The sequence below is a fragment of the Poecilia formosa genome, unplaced genomic scaffold (genome assembly GCF_000485575.1).
Source record: "Poecilia formosa unplaced genomic scaffold, Poecilia_formosa-5.1.2 Scaffold505, whole genome shotgun sequence".
Taxonomy (NCBI): domain Eukaryota; kingdom Metazoa; phylum Chordata; class Actinopteri; order Cyprinodontiformes; family Poeciliidae; genus Poecilia; species Poecilia formosa.
The window spans coordinates 103757-122847 of NW_006800444.1; the positions used below are offsets into that span (position 1 = coordinate 103757).

The window sequence follows — 19091 nt, forward strand, 5'->3', positions numbered from 1 at the left end:
GAGACTTTAAACTCTCTTTCTATGAAGGCAGACATATTTTACGACAACGACAGATGACTTACGGCTTTGTCGTAAACCGGAACGACAACAAGACGCATGGGACGAAGTTGAAACAACGTGTCGTACAGCTGAACTGTAAGTTATTCCTTGAAAACGTTCAATAATTTGTTCCTTTCAGTTGTAATATATTGTAAATTATTCTCTATGTTTACACTGATGGTTAGAAAGCGACAGAAGAAGCATAATGTGATTACAGAACACGGTTTTATTCAAAGTCATGATGTTTACCGATGGATTCCTCAATCAAAGACGTTACTTAGTTTTATGCTACAACACAGCGACAAAAATCAATATTTAATTTTTTGTCTCTACGACTTAATGTTATTTATTGATAAATATTCAAATGTATATTGTGGATGTAGCGATTTAGAACGGGAAATATTTTCTGTTCAGGCGATCTGCGATGGGAATAAAGTCAAAGGAAGTGAAACAAACTCTGCATGTTGTGGATCTTTAATTTAAATATTTAATCCAAAAATATTTTATTACTAAAGGAAATTAAATGTTGAAGTGATTCATGGTATCCAAGTATTTTAAAGAGTCGTTGTGAATGGTGATGTTTTGGGCAGGAAGGATCTCCTGCAGCAGTCAGTTTTACAACAAATCTGAAGAGTCCTCTGACTGAAGACTGTCGATATGAGCTGAAAACCTTAGAAATTAAAAGTTTCAAAAGTATTTCATTTGTTGGAACAGAAAAAAAGATAAAATTTGAACCTGTTTTTGTTATTTAAAAGAACTCTACACTTTAAAACCAAAACTCTTCTTGAGGTCCAGATTGAATAGATTGAATGATTCCGTCTCTAAGCTAACAAGCTAACAGGCTAATTAAACCCGAACCGGTTAAACATTCCTTCAGTCAGCTGTTGCTTTGGGTTAAACTGTGTTTACATGATGAACCTGTAGGTCAGATTTGTTCCTGGTTTCCTCTCAGCATTTCCTTGGATCCCACGTCAGCATGGAAGCCAAACCCCAAAAACCATTCTCCTCTCAGCCTGGACGAAAACCGTCATTCAAAGGAAAAGGAAAAGGTGAGACGTGTGTCAAATTAACAGGAGTTAAACTCTTACACTCGGGCTTCAGCTTGTCGACTCATTCCAGACTCAGTTGGAACCAAATTCGGAGGGAAACCTGGAGCGAAAAAACCCTTCAAGCCGTACAAGAACACAGAGAAGAAGAGCAAACCAGGAAAACCAAACGATGGCAGAAAACCAAGTTTCTCTAAAACTGAGAAGAGGAAACAGCCAGCAGGGGGCGGCGGTGAGTTTACATCCTTGTTGTTGTGTTTTATTTTTGTTGGACGACAGCATTTGAGTCGTGTCTGCGTCTACGATCAGGTCCGCCGGCGAAGAGGCAGAAGAGCGGCAAGAAGCCGCCGCCCACAGAAGAAGAGCTGAAGAAGAAGCGACTGGAGAAGAAGAGAGAGCTGAAGAACAACCGGCAGCAGGCGGAGAGGAAGGAGATGTTCGACATCATCAGCCGCTGCAAAGCGGTGTGGGGGAATCTCCGGAGGTACGGCGTTCTCAGAGAGGAGGTCAAAGGTCAGCTGGGTTTCCTCCTGATTCCAACTGATGGCTGATGTTTGGGTCAACAGGAAGAAATGTGACGCAGAGCAGAAGACGAAGCTGATGAAGGAGCTTCATGGACTGATCCGAGGGAAGATGAAGCAGGTTGGTTGTTTGACAAAACAATAAAAACCTGCTAAACAAATAAAAAATATGTAAGATAATCACTAAAATAACTGCAAAAACGATGTGACACAAATTCCAGTTGACGACTTTTGAGATTCACAAACAGCAGCTTCTGATTTTGCTTCATATGTTTTTGCTCTAAAGTTTTATGACTAGGATGACCAAAATTGTAAACATTTGATGCGACAAAGTTCATCTAAGTCATGAAAATAGGTCACATTTTGTGGCAATAACTAGTTTGATCTTGAAAAATGATTGTCATTCTGAAATTCAAGTGACTAATGGCAAATATGGAAAACCAACGACCTGAGGGACGAGCGTGACGCTGCAGCTCAGACTCAGATTTCTCTCTCTGTCGTTGTTCTGATGCGACGGCGCTCCTCTGCCTGCAGATGGCGTTCGCCCACGACTCGGTGCGAGTCCTGCAGTGTTTCATTCAGTTCGGGAACGAGAAGCAGCGATTTGAGGTGTTTGAGGAGCTGAAAGGTAGGCGCCGGTTCTGACCCACTGCAGCGCTAAAATTAAATAAAATGAAATGAAATAACCGATCCACCGCTCTCTGCAGACAGCATCCTCGAAATGTCCAAGTCGCCGTACGGGAAACACATAGTGAAGAAGCTGCTGATGTACGGGTGAGTCGGATTGGACCGCTCCGATGGCAGAAAACCAAGTTTCCCTAAACCTGAGAAGAGGAAACGGCCAGCAGGGGGCGGCCGTTTCCCAGCCGGATCCAGCTGACTTAAAAAACCCAACTTCTTCTTCTTCCCCTGGTTCTTTCCCGCTCAGGAACAAGGAGATGGTGGCCGCCATCATCCAGTTGTTCAGCGGTCACATTCGCAAGATGCTCCGCCACGCCTCCGCCTCCAGCATCGTCGAGTACGCCTACAACGACAAGGCCATCCTCGCTCAGAGGCTGATGATCACCAGCGAGCTGTACGGGAACACCTACACCATCTGCAAGGTCTCACACACACACACACACACACACACACTCCTGGCGGTCAGCGATGAGCTCCAGCTGTGCTAACCGATCCTCTCCGCTCGTTTTCCAGTCGTTGGAGCGAAACACCCTTGAGACGGTGTTGGCTGCGAACCCGGAGAAGCTGGAGAACATCCTGGAGGAGACCAAGCAGGTCATCGTGCCTCTGGCGCAGAAGTAAAGCATATGCACTAAAAAACAACACGTTAAGTTTTGGTTATTATTTAGAAAATGAGCAGGACTGACAGTTTCTGCGTCTCTGACAGAGAACAGGTCATCAGGCATTCTGTGGTCCATAAAGTCTTTCTGGATTTCTTCCAGTTCGCACCTGAAAAGCAAAGAACGGTGAGCGCCGCCATCTTCCTGTAAAAACATAAACGTATTCTCCAGCGTAAATAAAGGTCTTGTGAGTTTATTTGGATTTAAAGTGACAGAGGTTGTGAAACAGGTTATTCTGAAAGGATGAAAATAAGCACAACTAAGCAACTAAAGTCTCATTTACTAAGAAAAATGTTGTTCAAATACATCACCTTTAAGAAATTATTCACTTAAAACAAGCTCCTACATCTTGGCTAAAAGTTACTTGTACGTTAGTTTTGTCTTGTTTCCAGTGTGGTCAGATGTTTGCATGACGTTGGATTTCATCTGTCATGTGTTCTGCCTGCTGTGACTCTGAGCAGGAGATGATCGAGTCCATCAGGGAGGCTGTGGTCTACATGGCTCACACTCACGACGGCGCCCGGGTCGCCATGCACTGCCTGTGGCACGGCACAGCGAAGGTGGGTTCAGATGTCCAGCAGCTTTAATGTTCTGACATCGGCACAGTCCGTGTTTACTGGGATTTCACAATGTATCTGCACTTCATGCATGTTTGGGAAATCCTTTAATCTCCATGGTAACCACTCAGCTGTGGACCTGGGCGCTAACTAGAAACAACCAATCAGAGCCGGGAGGCGGAACCTGTTGTGAATGCTAATGCTATTTAGCATAGCCACTGATAAAGGTGGACAAACTGTTTTCCTGCAATGCTGAGTTGTTTTTCCATGAACACATTTAGCAACAAGTACATGAGTTGATTGACAGCGCTAAGTCCCTCCTCCAGTTACAAATTGCAGCTTTAAAGGATTTTCTTTGTTTTTCAGGACAGAAAAGTCATTATAAAAACCATGAAGACCTACATGGTGAAGTTCGCCACGGTGAGTTCATCGTCGCTGCTGGCAGTCGAATCAAACCATCAGCTGATGATGATGGTGGTGATGATGATGATCATGATGATGATGATGGTGAACTCTTCGTCCTGCAGGGGGAGTTTGGTCACCTGGTTCTTCTGGCCATATTCGACTGTGTGGACGACACCAAGCTGGTCAAACAGGCGGTTCTGTCGGTGCGTCCAGGTTCACATTCAGATTCACTTTATTCTGGTAAAATAAGATTACAAAGCAAAACTAAATGTGACTTTACAAAACAATAGTTTGCTAAAAAAGTAAACGGTAAAAATCAGTTTTTAGCTCTTTTTCTACGTATCAAACGTTTGTCCCGTAATCAGCCGTTCCAAACGGGTTTGTTCCTCCGGGGGAAGCTGAATCGTTGCTCTGCTCTCTGCAGGAGCTGCTGTCCGTCCTGCCAGAGGTCCTCGGAAACAAACACGGCAAGAAGGTTCTGCTGTACCTGCTGAGCCCCAGAAACCCCAACCACATGCTGCCGGACATCGTTAAGCAGCTGGAGCAAGGAGACGGCAACGCACACAGGTAGCCAGCACTTCCTTTCATTTCACAATAAAAGCTCCTGACTGGTCTCTAAAATATGATGAATCTGGGTGAAACTTTAGTCAGATTAAATCAACGTGACCCCAGTCCGTTCCCAAATGTCTCCATGATTCCTTCTGCCTTTGCTTCATTTTTTTCCTTCCTTCTGCCCTTCTTCCTTTTTGTCATCCTTGCTTCCTTTCCTTTCCTGTGTCCTTCCTTCTGTCAGTGCTCCCTTCCCTGTGTCCTTCCTTGGATTCTTCCTTCACTTTGAATTGCCTTGTTGCTGAAAAAGTGCTATATAAATAAAATTACCTTACTTTCTGTTCCACCTTTGTGTCCTTCCTTCCTTTCCTTCCCTGATTCTTTCATTTCTTTGGGTCCTTCTTTCCTTTCCTTCCATCCTTGGATTTTTCCTTCCTTGTGGTTTTTCCTTTCCTCCTTTCTGTCCTTATTTGCTTTCCTTCTTTTTATCCTTACTTTCCTTTCTTCCTTTTCTACCTTGTGTCATTGTTTCCTTCTTTCCTTTCCTTCCTCAGCTCCTTCCTCTTCTCTTTAAATAAAAATAAACACACAAAAGCATCAATGTTGATAATATCCACATCTTAAACTAAATCATAATAAATGAGTGTTGAGAATATTATGGGATGTTTGCAGGTCGGCTCCAGATGTTTGGACTTTTCTGCTGAGCTTCACAGATTTACTCTAAAACTTCCACAATAAAAGCCTCTAATCCTTCCCAGACAGGAAGTAGAGTTCTGTGTTAGTCAAGCATTAAAACTCTGTCCAGTCCAGTGACCTCTAATGACCTCTAATGACCTTTAATGACCTCTAATGACCTCTAATGACCTCTGCCTGTTCTGGTTCTGCTCAGTAAAAAGGACATGGCGATCCGGCGGCGGGAGCTGCTGGAGGCCGCCTCCCCGCCACTTTTGGATCATCTCCGTCTGAACGCCGTCGCCATGGTAACGGACAAGGCGGCCAGCGTCACCGTCAGAGACATCCTGGCGTCGGCGTGCGGCGACCTGCGGCCCGCCATGACGGCCGTGGCCCAGCTGGCCAATCAGGAGCTGGTGCCGGGAGGCATCAAGGGACAGGTGAGGGGAACCGGTTTCAGGCCCATTTTCTGTTGTTATGGCAACGGTGACATCCCATAATGGGAGGAAACTTCCAGGCTGTATTGGGTTGATCAAAGTGCTGCGTCGCGCTGAGGAGGAAATTAATAAAGTTAATTTTATTTCTGCAACTTAAACCTAAAAATAGAGAAATGTTTATAAATGGAGCCCCATTTACTCTGATACCACCGAATGAAAACCAGTAAAACCAGTTCCAGCAGGAACATCTTTGACATTTGAACTGAATCCAGCTGATCCTCTGCAGGAAGTCCCTTCCTTGCTCCCTTCCTTCCTAGTACGCTTCCTTTCTTTCTTCCTAGTATCTTTATTCCTTCCTTCAGGTAAATCCTGACTGGTATTTAAATATTTCCCATAATTTCATGGAACATGTCAGAGTTTCTCTGGTGAACTTTATAATGTTTATACAGAAATGTGCTGAAAGCAGTGTTTCCATGGAGACAAGGTTGGTTAAAAACCAGCTGTGCTGAACTGAAAGGTCCAAAAGGTCATAAAAATGAACAGGAAAGAAATTGATTCTAAATATGAAATCCTTTCTCAGTGGGCAGCAAATCAGGTAAAACTATTAGAAAAACAACATGTGGATTCAAACAGCTTCTTGTTTTTGTTGCTGCAGCTCCACATGGCTGAACACCCAGCAGGACACCTGGTGCTGAAGTGGCTCATCGAGCAGGACGCCATGCTGGCCGAGGACGGCAGGGAGGGTGAGACCAGCAGGACGTCTCTGTCTCTGTCCTCTCTGATGTCTCTGTCCTCTCTGATGTCTCTGTCCTCTCTGATGTCTCTGTCCTCTCTGACGTCTCTGTCCCCACAGAGCGCTTCAGCAGGATCCTGGTGGACACGGTGGGGACGGAGACGATGAAGAGCTGGGTGAAGGTCAACCGGGGAGCCATGGTGCTCTGCAGGTCAGCTTCATGCTCAGCTCTGCTGGTTCACTCTGATTTAACATCCGTCTGTAAAATTAGTTTTTATGTTTTTTCAGGCTTTTTAAATCTGACTTATTTACATTTTGACACATTTTAGCTTTAACACCTTAAACCTAAAAAAAAAACAAACAAAAAAAGAAAACCACCTGGGATTTAAGCTAAACGAGCTGGTCAGGTGAAGTTGTTAGTGGGTTACCATGGCAACCAGTCCCTGCAGATGCTCTCTCAGGTTCATCTGCTACAGTGGAGTGTCTAAATATCATCAGCATATAAAGTGATTTTATCTTTTATGGACTGGTGATGCTAATTAGCTTCATGTTTCTTTTGTTGTGAGACGGTTGATAAATCAGCCTCTCATGCTAGCACACACTATTAAAAGTGCTTTGATACCATCTAGTGGTCAGAGGGTGAACTGCTTGTGGTTAATGGATTTTAGCTAATAAACTAAAATGATATTAATATTATTACTAAAATAATATTAAACCTGAACTAAGTTGTGCAAATAAAAATGATATATTTTGGTTTACTAATGTCTTCCACACATTATCAAAATTCTGAAAGTTATGTCTAATTTGAGGTTTGATGCTTTTTAGCGACACTCGGCAACGAAAGAATGAAAATGAGTGACTGTCAAATTTAATTATAGTAGAATAAATAAATCCTGTGCATGTATATTGATCATGTAACTTTGGATCAAAGGATTACTTTAGATTATAAAAAATAATATCCATAGATCAATTATTTACATCAACACTAATGGAATATTCTTTGTTTCTTGGGACAGAAACACTGTGGGATGAAAACCAATGACTGTTGAAATTCAACTTGTAGCTTTGACTTCATGTTGCAAAAAAGATGTTAGGAGTTCATTGGACTGTGCAGTGAAGGGATTTTGCTGTATTTTATTTTTACCTTTTATTTATACAGCTTGTTACAACAGCTCATTTACAATAGAGACCTCAATATTTTTTGTTTTGCAGCTTTAAGAAAATACATACCACAGATTAAAAGTCTGCTTTATTCCTTAAGTGCCTGGTGTCGCCTTTTAACATCATATCAAAATTTACACTAATCGTGTGTGCAATGTTAAGCTTAATAATTGCTAATTAATTTTAAATCTCATTGACAACAAAAACAGAAGAAATATTTTATTTTCTGTACAATTTGATGTTAATTCAAGCATTAAAATGTACTAAATAACCAGTTTCAAGTGGTTTCATTGTTGAATAATCCATCTGCATATGCTTTATAAAAAGAAAAAAAAATCAGCTTCAGTAAGTTCCTCACAACTGTCACCTGACAAGTGAGCCTCACATTTTTCCAACCTGTTGTACCCAAGAGTTCGATTACACGAAGAGTTAAAACGCAAAACATACTGATGTGATTATGGAGAACATCTGGAATGTGTCGACACCATCAGAACAAACTTTATGCTCACAAACAGCTGAAATGAGTAGTGCTCCTAAGGTTCGTAATTTAGGACTTTGTAAGGTGTTGCAGGAGTTTTGTGTTGATGTTTGTTTTGTTTCTGCAGCCTCCTGAACAGCTGTGACTCGTCTGTGGCTGCTGAGGTGAAGGCGGCGCTGACAGCCATCATCCCTGAGCTCCAGAGAATCAACGACCATAAAGGAGCCGAAATCCTGCTGCAAAACCTGAACAAGTAGATGGATTTCTTCAGGTTTTTATAATTATAAATGGACTGCAGATGTTGAAACGTTGCTTCGTTTGGACCATAAAACGTCCAAGACATGGAGGACGACGTGAGAAGTGGACAAAGTCGGGGACGTTTTGGAGATTTCAGCCGTTAATCCTGATCCGGTTCATTAATTTAAAGGATGTGCCGTACAAAAATGACACAAATTCATGTGGGTTCATCAAAGTGGAGCATGAAACCCGAACCCTTCAATGACAACACCAACACTGCCCAGTCAGCACACACCCGTTTGTGGACTGGTTCAGTCACTTTTTCTTTTTTTGGTGCGATAGTGATAAATGTTAACTGAAAATAAAATAAAAATTTAGATATTTTGTGTTCAGAGTGCTATTATTATTATTATTATTATTATTATTATTATTAATGTTGATTTAAATATTGTTGTACATCTCAAAAAGCTTCCAACATTTACACCTGCTTGTGTAAAAATGTTAGTTTCTGAGGGCGAAACAAATATACCACTAACTGGAGATATTAAAAACTAAAATTTATGGCACTGTTTTGAATTTACTTCCTCCATTTGGTCTTTATTTTTTTGGCAGGTTCTATTTGTAAATGCAGAAATGTGTGCCACAAATTCACAGTGAAGTTTCTTTAAAACAATGAAAAGGACAAAAGTTTTGTAGAAAAGTAATATTTTCTATCTGTTTATAATTTCACGTTACTTTCATTTAAATACAGAAAAACGGAGAATTATTAGCTAATATGCTACATCAAAAGTTTTTTCTAGAATGTGTCAGGTATTGCTTTTGTCTGACCCAAACAGAAATGTAGTCTTGTCAAAACATTTCCAACATCCAGGTGGAAAAGTCCAAAAACTCCTCAAGAATTGTGGAGCATTTGTAAAGTTGCACAGTCAAAAATTATCAGCAATATTTTGGGTTACTAAGCCATTTAGTCCTGGTTCATCCTTTAAGTCATCATTTGACCATATTAAGCATTAATTCATAAAAACCAGAGCTTCAAACTAAATATTTAGCTTCATACTCAATTCTTAGCTTCAAAGAAAATATTTTGATTGCTAACTAATTATTCTTTCTTTGAACTAAATACTTATCAAGCTAAATAGTTTCATGCTAAATATTAACTATAAGCTAATTAGTTGTTTTGAGACTAATTATTTAGCTTTAAGCTAACCATTTTGTTAGCAAGCTTAAATATTTAGTTTACACATTTAGCTTCAAACTAAATATTTAGTATCGAATAACATGGTGACAATATGCCTTTGAAAAATGGCCAACCATGTTTTTCTGTTATTACAGGCTGAAAAATACAAATTACTGCTGTTAATTTTAGACTCTAATGGCGCTCCATATCAGTCCAGCTCAATGCAGTTGCAGCAACAAAGCTGAATTTACAGTGTTTGGGTTGTTTGTGTGCGTTAGTTTTCTCCAGGGAACGACAGGCTGATGGATGGAGGTTCAGTTTTTGGAGTTTAGTCGTTGGCGACCATCAACCGCCGCCCTCCATGTTGCTTCAGCTGAGCGACGTCGTCGCAGCAGTCGGCGAAGCGCTTGGCGGCCCTCTTGATGAAGCGGACCTTCCCCCGCGCCCTGCTGACCATGGCGAACTCGTGGGACTTGAGCTTGGTGTAGTAGTCGGAGAACTTGTTGTAGAGGATGGAGATGGGCATGCCGTTCAGGATGACGCCGAACGAGATGCAGGCGAAGGCGAAGACGCGGCCCAGGTTGGTTTCTGGGAGCATGTCGCCGTATCCCACCGTGGAGATGCTCACCTGGACCAGCAGACAGGAGGAGACGCCCTGCTTTACTTTTATTTCTCTATTGAAAAGTATTTTATCATAAATGTATTGTTATATTTGGATCAACAGTTTTATTTAAACAACTTCATTTATTAAGGGAACAAAGTTTCATTGATTCCTTTATCCTCTCTAGTGTCCTTTCTTTCTTCCTGGTGTCTCGTTTGCTTATTCCCTCCTCTCTTCCCGGTTTTCTTCCTTCTTTCATTATATCTGTCCTTCCTTGTATTGCTCCTTTCTTGCTAATGTTTTATTTCATTCTTCCCTGAATTCCTTCCTTATCTAATTTTGCTCTTCTCTCCTTCCCTTCCTTCCTCCACAACTTCTTTGTTTGTCTCCTAATTCCTTCCTTCCACCTTGCCTTAATTCTTTATTTGCTCCTTCCTTTGTTGTCTCCTTCGTTCTTTTATTCCTTGCAAGTGTCCTTCATTTATTTCCTTCCCTCTTATTCTTTTCTTGCTAGTGTCTTCCTTTCTTTCCTTGTTTCTTCCTTCCTCTCATCCTGGTTTCCTTCCTTCATTCCTTGCAAGTGTTTTTCCCTCCTTATCTCATTCCTTTCTTCCTAGTGTCCTTTCCTTCTTTGTCTCCTGATTCCTTCACGCCTTGTAAATGTCCTACTTTCCTTCTTCCTACAGTAAGAAGAACCTGGAAGTAAAGCCTCCTCTGATCCAGCCGGTGACTGCGATCTAATGGTCTAGTCAAAGCCTTGTAGAGTGGACTCACCGCGGCCCACCACCAGGCGTGAGGCATGGAGGTAAAGTTGGTGTTGTAGACGTCGTGCTCCACGCTGTACACCATGGCGGAGAACATGAAGATCCCCATGGCGATGAAGAGCAGCAGACAGCCCACCTGCAGCGACAAGAAGGACGTGAATCACCAACATCAACCAAACCAGGTCTGGTCCTCACACCGTTGGGATCCGGACCTGCTGGTAGCACTGCCTCAGCGTAAACCCAAACGCTCTTAACCCAGTGGAGTGACGGGCCAGCTTCAGGATCCTGAAGATTCTCATCAGACGCATGATCCTCAGAACCTGACCCACCTTGGAGGAAAAACACACAGAAGATCCACAATTCAAAAAACCCTGGAGCATCGGCGGAGGACACCGCTAACTAAAAGGTTAGCTTAATCAAGCCTAATGCGCTAATCATAAACAATAGTTCCACTAATGCTAACGCGACACGTCAACACAACATTTATCGGAAGCTAATGCTAAATGCTACATTTAGTATTTAGCTGAAACTGACATCAAAACGCAACACCAACACATAATTTAGTGGAACCTAACACTAAATCACTACACCAACATCATACGTATTTAGTTGAAGCTAATGTTAAAGCGGTACACCAATATGGTAGTTAGCTGAAGCTCACATAGAACGCTACTCCAACATGATACTCAGCTGAATCTAATGCTAAATTGCTTCACCAAAATTGTATTTATTAAATTCTAAAGCTAAATCCCTAAACCAGTATGGTATATAGTGGACCAACATGTTATTTAATCAAATGTTAAAACGCTATACCAACACAGTAAAGACCGGAATCCATTGCTAAAGCGCTAACTTCAATTAAAATTACATCTTATATCAAACTTTGTGTAGCTGGAAGTTTACAAAACAGACAAGTAAATTAGCGCTTTAGCATGAAGGGAAGCTAAGTGCGCTAAATATTTTCAAAGTTAGCTAAAGTGCTAAAAGACAATTAGCTCAGCTATTAGCGGATTAGCATGCAGTGTGGAGTGCTGTGGTGTTACCTTGCCGACGCGTGCGACGGTCTCGATGTCCCCGGCGTGGCGGTGGACGTCCTCGTCCTCGAAGCACTCCAGCAGCATCTGCAGGTAGTGCGGCAGGATGGCGATCAGGTCCACCGTGTTCAGGACGCTGCGCATGAAGCTCTTCAGGTCCGGCGTGGAGACCAGCCGCAGCAGGTACTCCAGGGTGAAGAAGGCTATGCAGAGCGTCTCGATGCCCTCGCCGTAGAACCGTCCGCTGGGCTGGCCCGACGGCGTCTGCAGCGGGTCAGAACCGCAGGTGAGACGGGACCGGTCCAGAACCGTTTCCCTCTGGGTTTAAATACCGAACCTTGTACTGCATCTCGTCCACGGTGTTGAGCGTCATGGCAACCAGGGAGACCAGCACGAAGAAGGAGGAGGCCACGCCCATCAGCTTGGCGGTGATGGAGGAAAACGGTTTCTCCGTCAGGTTCCAGATCTTCTTCCGGGTCGGGCCAAAGGTCATGTGATCAAACATGGAGTCGCTTTCCTCCAGCTCCAGCTGAGGGCGGAGAGACTTACTCTGTCAGGATCCAACCCTTCATCCAACCGTTCATCCAACTGTTCATCTAAATATTCATCCATCCAACCGTTCATCCATCCAACCGTTCATCCAACCATCCGTCCATCCAACCATCCATCCATCCGTCCATCCATCCAATCGTTCATCCATCCAACCGTTCATCCAACTGTTCATCCATCCAACCGTTCATCCATCCAATCGTTCATCCATCCAACCGTTCATCCAACTGTTCATCCATCCAATCGTTCATCCAACCATCCGTCCATCCAACCATCCATCCGTCCATCCATCCATCCATCCATCCATCCATCCATCCATCCATCGCTTTCAGCCTCAGAAGATCATAGAAAATTGATTTTTATCTCAACATTTCACACATTCAGATCAAACACTGTAAAATATTTAGTTGTGTTTAAACAAGCTAACGTACCAAAGCTGATTCTGTTGGACATTTAAAATGTAAAAATCAAAACTCAGATACTTTTATCAGATAATGATCAGGTCTGAGTTTGATTAATTTGATTTATAAAATTACAGTTTAAACCCAGTTAAATTATGATTTAACAGTTTTTTTCCTTAATGAAAGAACTGAATAAAATCTGCTGTTTGTGTTTCTTCTGGTTATCTTTCTTTTCTTTGTGCTTTAATGCTGCTGGGGAAACAAAGCGATGGCGTCAGTGAGGGAAACATCTGCCTGAATCTGGGCCAAGAAGCAGATTACTCTGCTGCCCATCTGTCAAGACGACGGCATCATGTGGGTCAGATAGACTCGGGGTCAGGCAGCAGATTACTGACTTAAAACCTCAGGTGGAAAAAAAATCACCAGCAACAATAAAGATGAATAACTGGAACATTATTCTATTCATACTCTGGTTTTACTGCTCTTTAAGGTTTCCTGCTGTTGATGATAATGACAAAGTGACACTTCCTCTCTTAATTAAAGTGTTTTACACATTAAACATCCCCTAATCTTTGCCAAATCCTACAATTATTTAAATCTAACCTGAAGCAACAAACTCCAACGTTATTGTTTGCTAAAATCCAATATTTTTTGCCTGGTTGTTCATGCTAATAACTAAACAACCACCATCAGACTTCTATGTGAACACTGGAAAGTAGAGTAATAACGGTAAAGGAAGCAGATAAAAAGAAAACACTGCTAATGCTAACGTCAGCTAGCTTTAGCCATGGTTTATGTCTGAATTTACCTCGTCTGGCTTCTCCTGCAGAACTATGACGCATGTTTTACGTCACTGAAGTAAAAGTTGGATAAAATACGACATGACCGTTCAGTTATCTGCTAACTAAATTTAGCGGGTATAATTTTGTTCCACAGAAGGAAGTGGCACAAAGGTGGAAAGATCAGAATTGGACCGTTCAGATCTGCATGAAATGGGTCACATCTGTCTGCTGTGAACTAGAACTTTTTTATCAAGTTTAGGGAATTATTGACTTTAAAAAGCAAATTTTTCTTGCCAATATACAAAGCATACAAAGTTAAAACTGGCTGGGTTAGTTGGGGTTGCTATGTAACATACTGGACTTAGTTGGGGTTGCTAGGTAACATGCTGAACTTAGTTGGGGTTGCTAGGTAACATGCTGGGCTTAGTTGGGGTTGCTAGGTAACATGCTGAACTTAGTTGGGGTTGCTAGGTAACATGCTGGACTTAGCTGGGGTTGCTAGGTAACATGCTGGACTTAGTTGGGGTTGCTAGGTAACAGAGCAGTGCCTTCTGATTTGTGACATTACATTTGAAAGGTTTTTGAAGCGGCTCATTTGAACCAGTAATTTTTCATTAATGCTAAGGAATTATTGGCTCAAAACAAGATCCTATTTCCTGCTTAAAAGTTTTGTCATATTTCAGGTGAACTAAGATATTTGCGTTCGAAACTAGACCAAGAATTGTTGGTCTAGTTTCGGCTTTGTGTTTTTGCAGTGCAGCTGCTGCAGGTTGTTGCAGTTCGAGGAGGTTCTGTTGGACCCACCTCGGCCAACAGCTCCTTCTGGACCTTCAGCTGCTCGTTCAGCTCGTCCTGCCGCTCCTCAAACGAGATGCGGCAGCAGCGATGTGTGTATTTGATCCTCACGCCCCAGTAGTGGATCTCCTCCAGGAAGTGATGCGGACACAACTCCTCCTTAATGCACAGCACTCCGGTTCTGTTGGACCGGTGAGAACCGACTGTCAGAGCTGTGTAGTAACTAGTTACTCTATTATGTTTGGATGAGTAACTTTTGAAAAAATGTACATTAGGAGTATTTTTACTACTTTGAGTAATGTTATGAAGTATCTCTGCTCTTACTGGAATAAAATTTCTGGATTTTTTACCCACTGAATGAAAACCAAAAATTCACCAGAAACAGACACACACCTGCAGTTTGTGTTAAAGTTTCTTAAGTTTTAAGAAAATGATTTGGAAAAATATTATTTTGCCTGATTTTTTTTAAACTATATAAATTATTTCCATTTTGATCCTTAAAATACCTAAAATTTCACTAAACTTTATATTTTGGTCCATCTGATGATGTAATTTTAAAATAATTCGACTTTTTACCAAATACGTTTTTACTCTTACTTGAGTGATTTTTTAGTTGGATACTTTTTACTTTTACTAGAGTAATAACATGTTTAAGTAGTGCTAATCTTACTTGAGTATAATTTTTGATACTTTATCCATTTCTGTTAAGCGTAGATCTATAACAAGCGCTTTGTCTTTCATCTGACCTGTAGAAGTTGAAGATGTTGTGGAAAACTTTTGGGTCTCGATCAAAGAAGAACTCGTTGCTCTGGACGATGTAATCGTCACAGAGGTCCAGCTTCTTGCTGTGGTCCGTGTACGTGGCCAAACGGCCGATCCGGGTCTTTGGGTAGCGAGCGGCTAATCTGTACGGAAGGAGGTAAATCTGGGAGAAAAAGTTTAAAAAGTTCATGAAAACGTTGGAGCAACCGAGCTTTTCTGAGTCACAAACACTAAATCAAAGTATTTTGAACCACACAACTGCAATTTCCACTGGTAGAAGTCTGTAATTCAATTGGCAAGTACGGGATAACAAAAGTGCAAAAAAAATAAAATATTGATTATGCAAAGAATTGAGAAAATAAAAGTTATACATTAACATTAAAAGTGAAAGTAAATTTGGGGTGTCCTGTGGTGGTGCAGGGGTTAATAACAACCCACATATGGAGGCCTTAGTCCTTGATGCAGCTGTCGCAGGTTTGATTTCCGGCCTTGGTGACCTTTGCTACATGTCTTCCCCCTTCTCTCATTACCCACCTTCCTGTCAATTAACTATCAAATAAAGGCCACTAGAGCCAATAAAATCTTTAAGAAAGTAGATTTAAAAAGATAAATCAAAGAAAAAAAAAAATCTGGTCAGAATGCAATTTTATCAGTTACCATATAAATAGAATGAATGTATGTAACAATAATAAAAAGTGATGCAATACAATATTTTATTACTTTGATTTTAAATATGTTAATCTTTCAATCTAGTTTGCAATAATGTTTTATTTATTACTTTATTTTTCTTATTTAATTTTTTATCTGACTTTGACTGTTTTTGCTGTTTTGTATTATTTTTACAACAATAACTATAATAAAATTATTACTGTTAATATATCATTAATTATAGTAGTAAGCCTTCACATAAAAACAACACGTGTTGCTATTATTGTTATAACAATAAAATTGACATCATTAATAGTTTGTTCAGTTTTTTAAGTAGAAACCAGGTGAGCAGCGTTCCTGCAGGGTTTTCTAGTACCGTTCCTCCAACGTTGATGTTGAGGGTCAGGTGTTTGGTTGGAGACATCAGGACGCGAGACGGCGACACCGGCAGCCGGTCCTCCACCTCTTCGCGCTCGTACTCGGCATAAAGGTCGTAGATGTCTCTGCTCAGGTCCTGCATAAGAGGAAACATTCGACAAGAATGAAACAAAACTGCAGTTCAGCCTTACAGAATCATGAATAAACCCAATGAGCTGGAGGAAACAACACAGGTTAGACAAACACTTAAATACCAGCAAGTAAAGGACTGAATGGTATCAGATTATTCTGTCGATTAATTGATTTGTCTGGTGATTAATCAATTAGCCTGATGAATAAATGATTAGTCTGACGAGTAACCGTTTATTCTAGGGGCACATTCTCTGTAGCAAAGGACGAGTCTGGCCTTTTTGAGTCTGTATTCTCCAGTTAACAATGACGATTATTTCATTTGTCTATTAATCACGATTAATAAGCTCTACCTTCACTTATTGATACTAGGTCATTGCTGCTAGGAAGCCAAATATGTTCTGGGTTTTGTGGTCAAATGAGAATAAAGGATGAACGGGTTGAGGTAGTTCTTTCAAACATAACAGCACTGCCTTAGCTCTCCGGCATGGTGGTGGCAGTGTCATACTGAGGAAGGAAGAGAAACTCCACCACAAATAAAACAGCTGCAGGTTGATCTTTATCTCGCTTGACTGTAAAATATCTCTCAAAAATACCAATGTTATGAGTCCCCAAAACATGAGAAAAAATAAAAACAAACATTTAAATAAATCAAAAATACGGGAGAGAATCAGGGAAACTGAAGAAAAAAATCAGACTTTTTAAACTAAGAAATTGTGAGCAAAAAGTTAACATTTTGAAAAGCATAATGCTTTTCTGCAATTAAAAGCTTAAAATTAATGAAGTTTAAAGAACAAAACTAATCACCACAACAGTAAATCTAACCAAAAAATTTGTTTTCAGTCTAATTGAGAAACAAAAACCTGAAAATTTAACAAACTTTTGAAGAATTTTGACATCCAATGTAAGGTTTTGCTTTTCCTGCTTTAGAAAAGAGAAAAACCAAATCAGCAGTTAAATCCTAAATGAAGTGATCTGACCTGCATGGAGTTCCATGGCTTGATGAAGGAGCTGATCAGGTCCAGGTGATCGATCGGTTCCTGGACCTGGTGGATCTGTCCGCCGGGCTTGTAGCTGCAGAACAGACTCCTGCTCCGAGCCCTGAGGTGGTTCAACATGCTGATCGCTCAGAGCGGACGCATTCCTACAAACATCCAGTAAACCAGACCAACAGAAACATCCTGGTCTGAAATCATTTCCTCTCTAAGAGAGAAGAGGTCGACTGAGATGATCTGGTGCTTAAAGTTTTAAATGCTGTCATCCTCTTCCCTCCGTTTCTCTCTCATCCCACCATGTCATCACAAATCTGCTGGATTTGCAGAGATCATGAGCTAAACACTTAAATCTTTAAACACTTTATAGGCGTCATTATGCACGAGTGGAGAAAATGTGCTGGTATGAGCTGAAGGTTCAAATTTGTTTTTTTTAAATAGTTTCTATGGAGCTACAAAAGAGTCCTAAAATACAGAATATAATAAAAAAAACTTACATAGTTATTTAAATGTTTCCGATTACAGAGTACTAGAAAATAAAATAAAAATAAAATGAAGTCAAAATTATGAGAATAGAATCTTAGCATAATGAAAACTCAAAGTTCAAATAATACAAGAATAAAGTTGTGTGACTTTTCTCTCATTATTCTTATATTATATTCAAAATGGTACAACTATTATCATCATTCATAATATCACTTTATTTTCATATGACTATTCTCGTATTATTTTAAATTATTCTCATAGTTTTATTTCTTTATTTTCATTTTATTCTTGTAATATTGACTATATTCTCTTACATCTTTATTGTCTTATCTTTTTATTTCTCTTATGCTCATCATAGCAGATAAAACTGAGTAAAAGTATACGTGTCATATCCACAGACAGCTTGGTGTTGGTGGGATGTCTGCTCTCCTCTTCCTCCTCTGCAGGGTGTGATGGGCAGGTGCTGCTTCCAGGTGACATGCATTTCGCTCATCAAGGAGCTCAGAGGACTGGATTCCCAGAGACAGACACCAGATGGTTTACTACTCCTGGTTCTACTGCGGATGCTGTGCTATCACAGACACTTTATGGTCTCGCTTACCTTCGATCTCATCCTTCCTCATAGGTCCTGAGCGCTCAGCTTCCACGCCGATTCTCCGGTCCTGTGGATTTCCTCCCTCAGCATCTGTCTCTCGTTCAGAGCACCTGTGGCTCCTCTCCTGCCTGTCCACCCACCAACCATCCATCTCCTCCAGTCAAGCAACCTAGAAAGCAAACCGGTCACTATTCACCCAGTCCAGCAGCCAACCACCGGATCTGTGGATGCTCTGCATCCCACCTGATCGCCTCCTCTGCTCCATAAACTAAGATCCAGACTCCCTCCTGTGCAGTTATCTTATCACATCCATTAATCATCTCCCTGTCTTCCAGTGATGATCCGGTGCCGATTTGATGTCCGTGCAGAAAATATAATTGAAAACTTTTTTTCTGTTCAATAAAACATTTAACTGTGCTGTCCCTGTTGTCCGTAATTTTTCCTTGTTCTAGAGTCATCCAGGACCAGGACACTATGTGTTTTAATCAAAAGATTACAATTTTCATATGTGGAAAACAAGATGTTAGCTAGCTTTGCAAGCTAATCTAGTTATGATTTGGTTAGATCTACATATTATGATGTGAATGGCAATTTCCATATCTTGATAAAGGCATGTTTAGCCCTCCATACAACAGTTTTCCTCTTTACCTAAAAGGTTTTTTAGACTATATGTATTTGGCAAAGTTATAAATTAGAGATTGCTTCAAAATAATATTTCTAATATGTTTCTTTTTCATAATTTGTTATAAAGAGCAGCAATTTTTTTTACTTTTATTAGAACTGCTCCATTACATTTCATGTTAAGAGTTTTTAATCTCTCTTA

At 40.8% G+C, this 19091-nt stretch overlaps 2 protein-coding genes across 4 annotated transcripts; one reads left to right on the top strand and one right to left on the bottom strand.

Moving 5' to 3' along the window:
* The first annotated feature begins 54 nt into the window (after positions 1–54).
* pum3 (pumilio RNA-binding family member 3) lies at positions 55–8554 on the top strand. 3 transcript variants are annotated; one of them, XM_016664691.1, is made up of 18 exons: positions 55–135; positions 992–1092; positions 1157–1317; positions 1395–1569; positions 1652–1727; positions 2141–2234; positions 2314–2380; positions 2535–2709; positions 2801–2904; positions 2994–3072; positions 3408–3506; positions 3870–3923; positions 4031–4111; positions 4333–4475; positions 5347–5569; positions 6222–6309; positions 6420–6510; positions 8066–8554. In XM_016664691.1, exons 2-18 carry the CDS (start codon positions 1016–1018, stop codon positions 8193–8195), a joined length of 1917 nt encoding a protein of 638 aa, XP_016520177.1. In that variant the 5' UTR covers positions 55–135; positions 992–1015; the 3' UTR covers positions 8196–8554. The 3 variants fall into 3 exon arrangements, with proteins under 3 accessions (XP_016520177.1, XP_007579105.1, XP_016520178.1); XM_007579043.2 differs by having other exon boundaries at positions 992–1088; positions 1159–1317; XM_016664692.1 differs by having other exon boundaries at positions 74–135; positions 964–1092.
* Positions 8555–9465: 911 nt separating this feature from the next.
* LOC103156853 (potassium voltage-gated channel subfamily V member 2) lies at positions 9466–18898 on the bottom strand. Its single transcript, XM_007579045.2, has 9 exons — positions 17176–18898; positions 16065–16202; positions 15025–15203; positions 14288–14459; positions 12089–12280; positions 11761–12015; positions 10930–11046; positions 10728–10853; positions 9466–9980 (listed from the first exon to the last, which is right to left on the bottom strand). Exons 1-9 carry the CDS (start codon positions 17311–17313, stop codon positions 9681–9683), a joined length of 1617 nt encoding a protein of 538 aa, XP_007579107.1. The 5' UTR covers positions 17314–18898; the 3' UTR covers positions 9466–9680.
* Positions 18899–19091: the final 193 nt, after the last annotated feature.

Coding starts and splice junctions, on each gene's coding strand:
- LOC103156853 (XM_007579045.2), bottom strand. CDS start 17,313: ATGTTGAACCACCTCAGGGCTCGGAGCAGGAGTCTGTTCTGCAGCTAC. Junction 10,854..10,929: donor TGAGGCAGTGCTACCAGCAG/GTCCGGATCCCA, acceptor TTGTCGCTGCAG/GTGGGCTGTCTGCTGCTCTT. Junction 9,981..10,727: donor ACGCCTGGTGGTGGGCCGCG/GTGAGTCCACTC, acceptor CTGCTGGTCCAG/GTGAGCATCTCCACGGTGGG.
- pum3 (XM_016664691.1), top strand. CDS start 1,016: ATGGAAGCCAAACCCCAAAAACCATTCTCCTCTCAGCCTGGACGAAAA. Junction 4,476..5,346: donor GGAGACGGCAACGCACACAG/GTAGCCAGCACT, acceptor GGTTCTGCTCAG/TAAAAAGGACATGGCGATCC. Junction 6,310..6,419: donor GGCCGAGGACGGCAGGGAGG/GTGAGACCAGCA, acceptor CTGTCCCCACAG/AGCGCTTCAGCAGGATCCTG.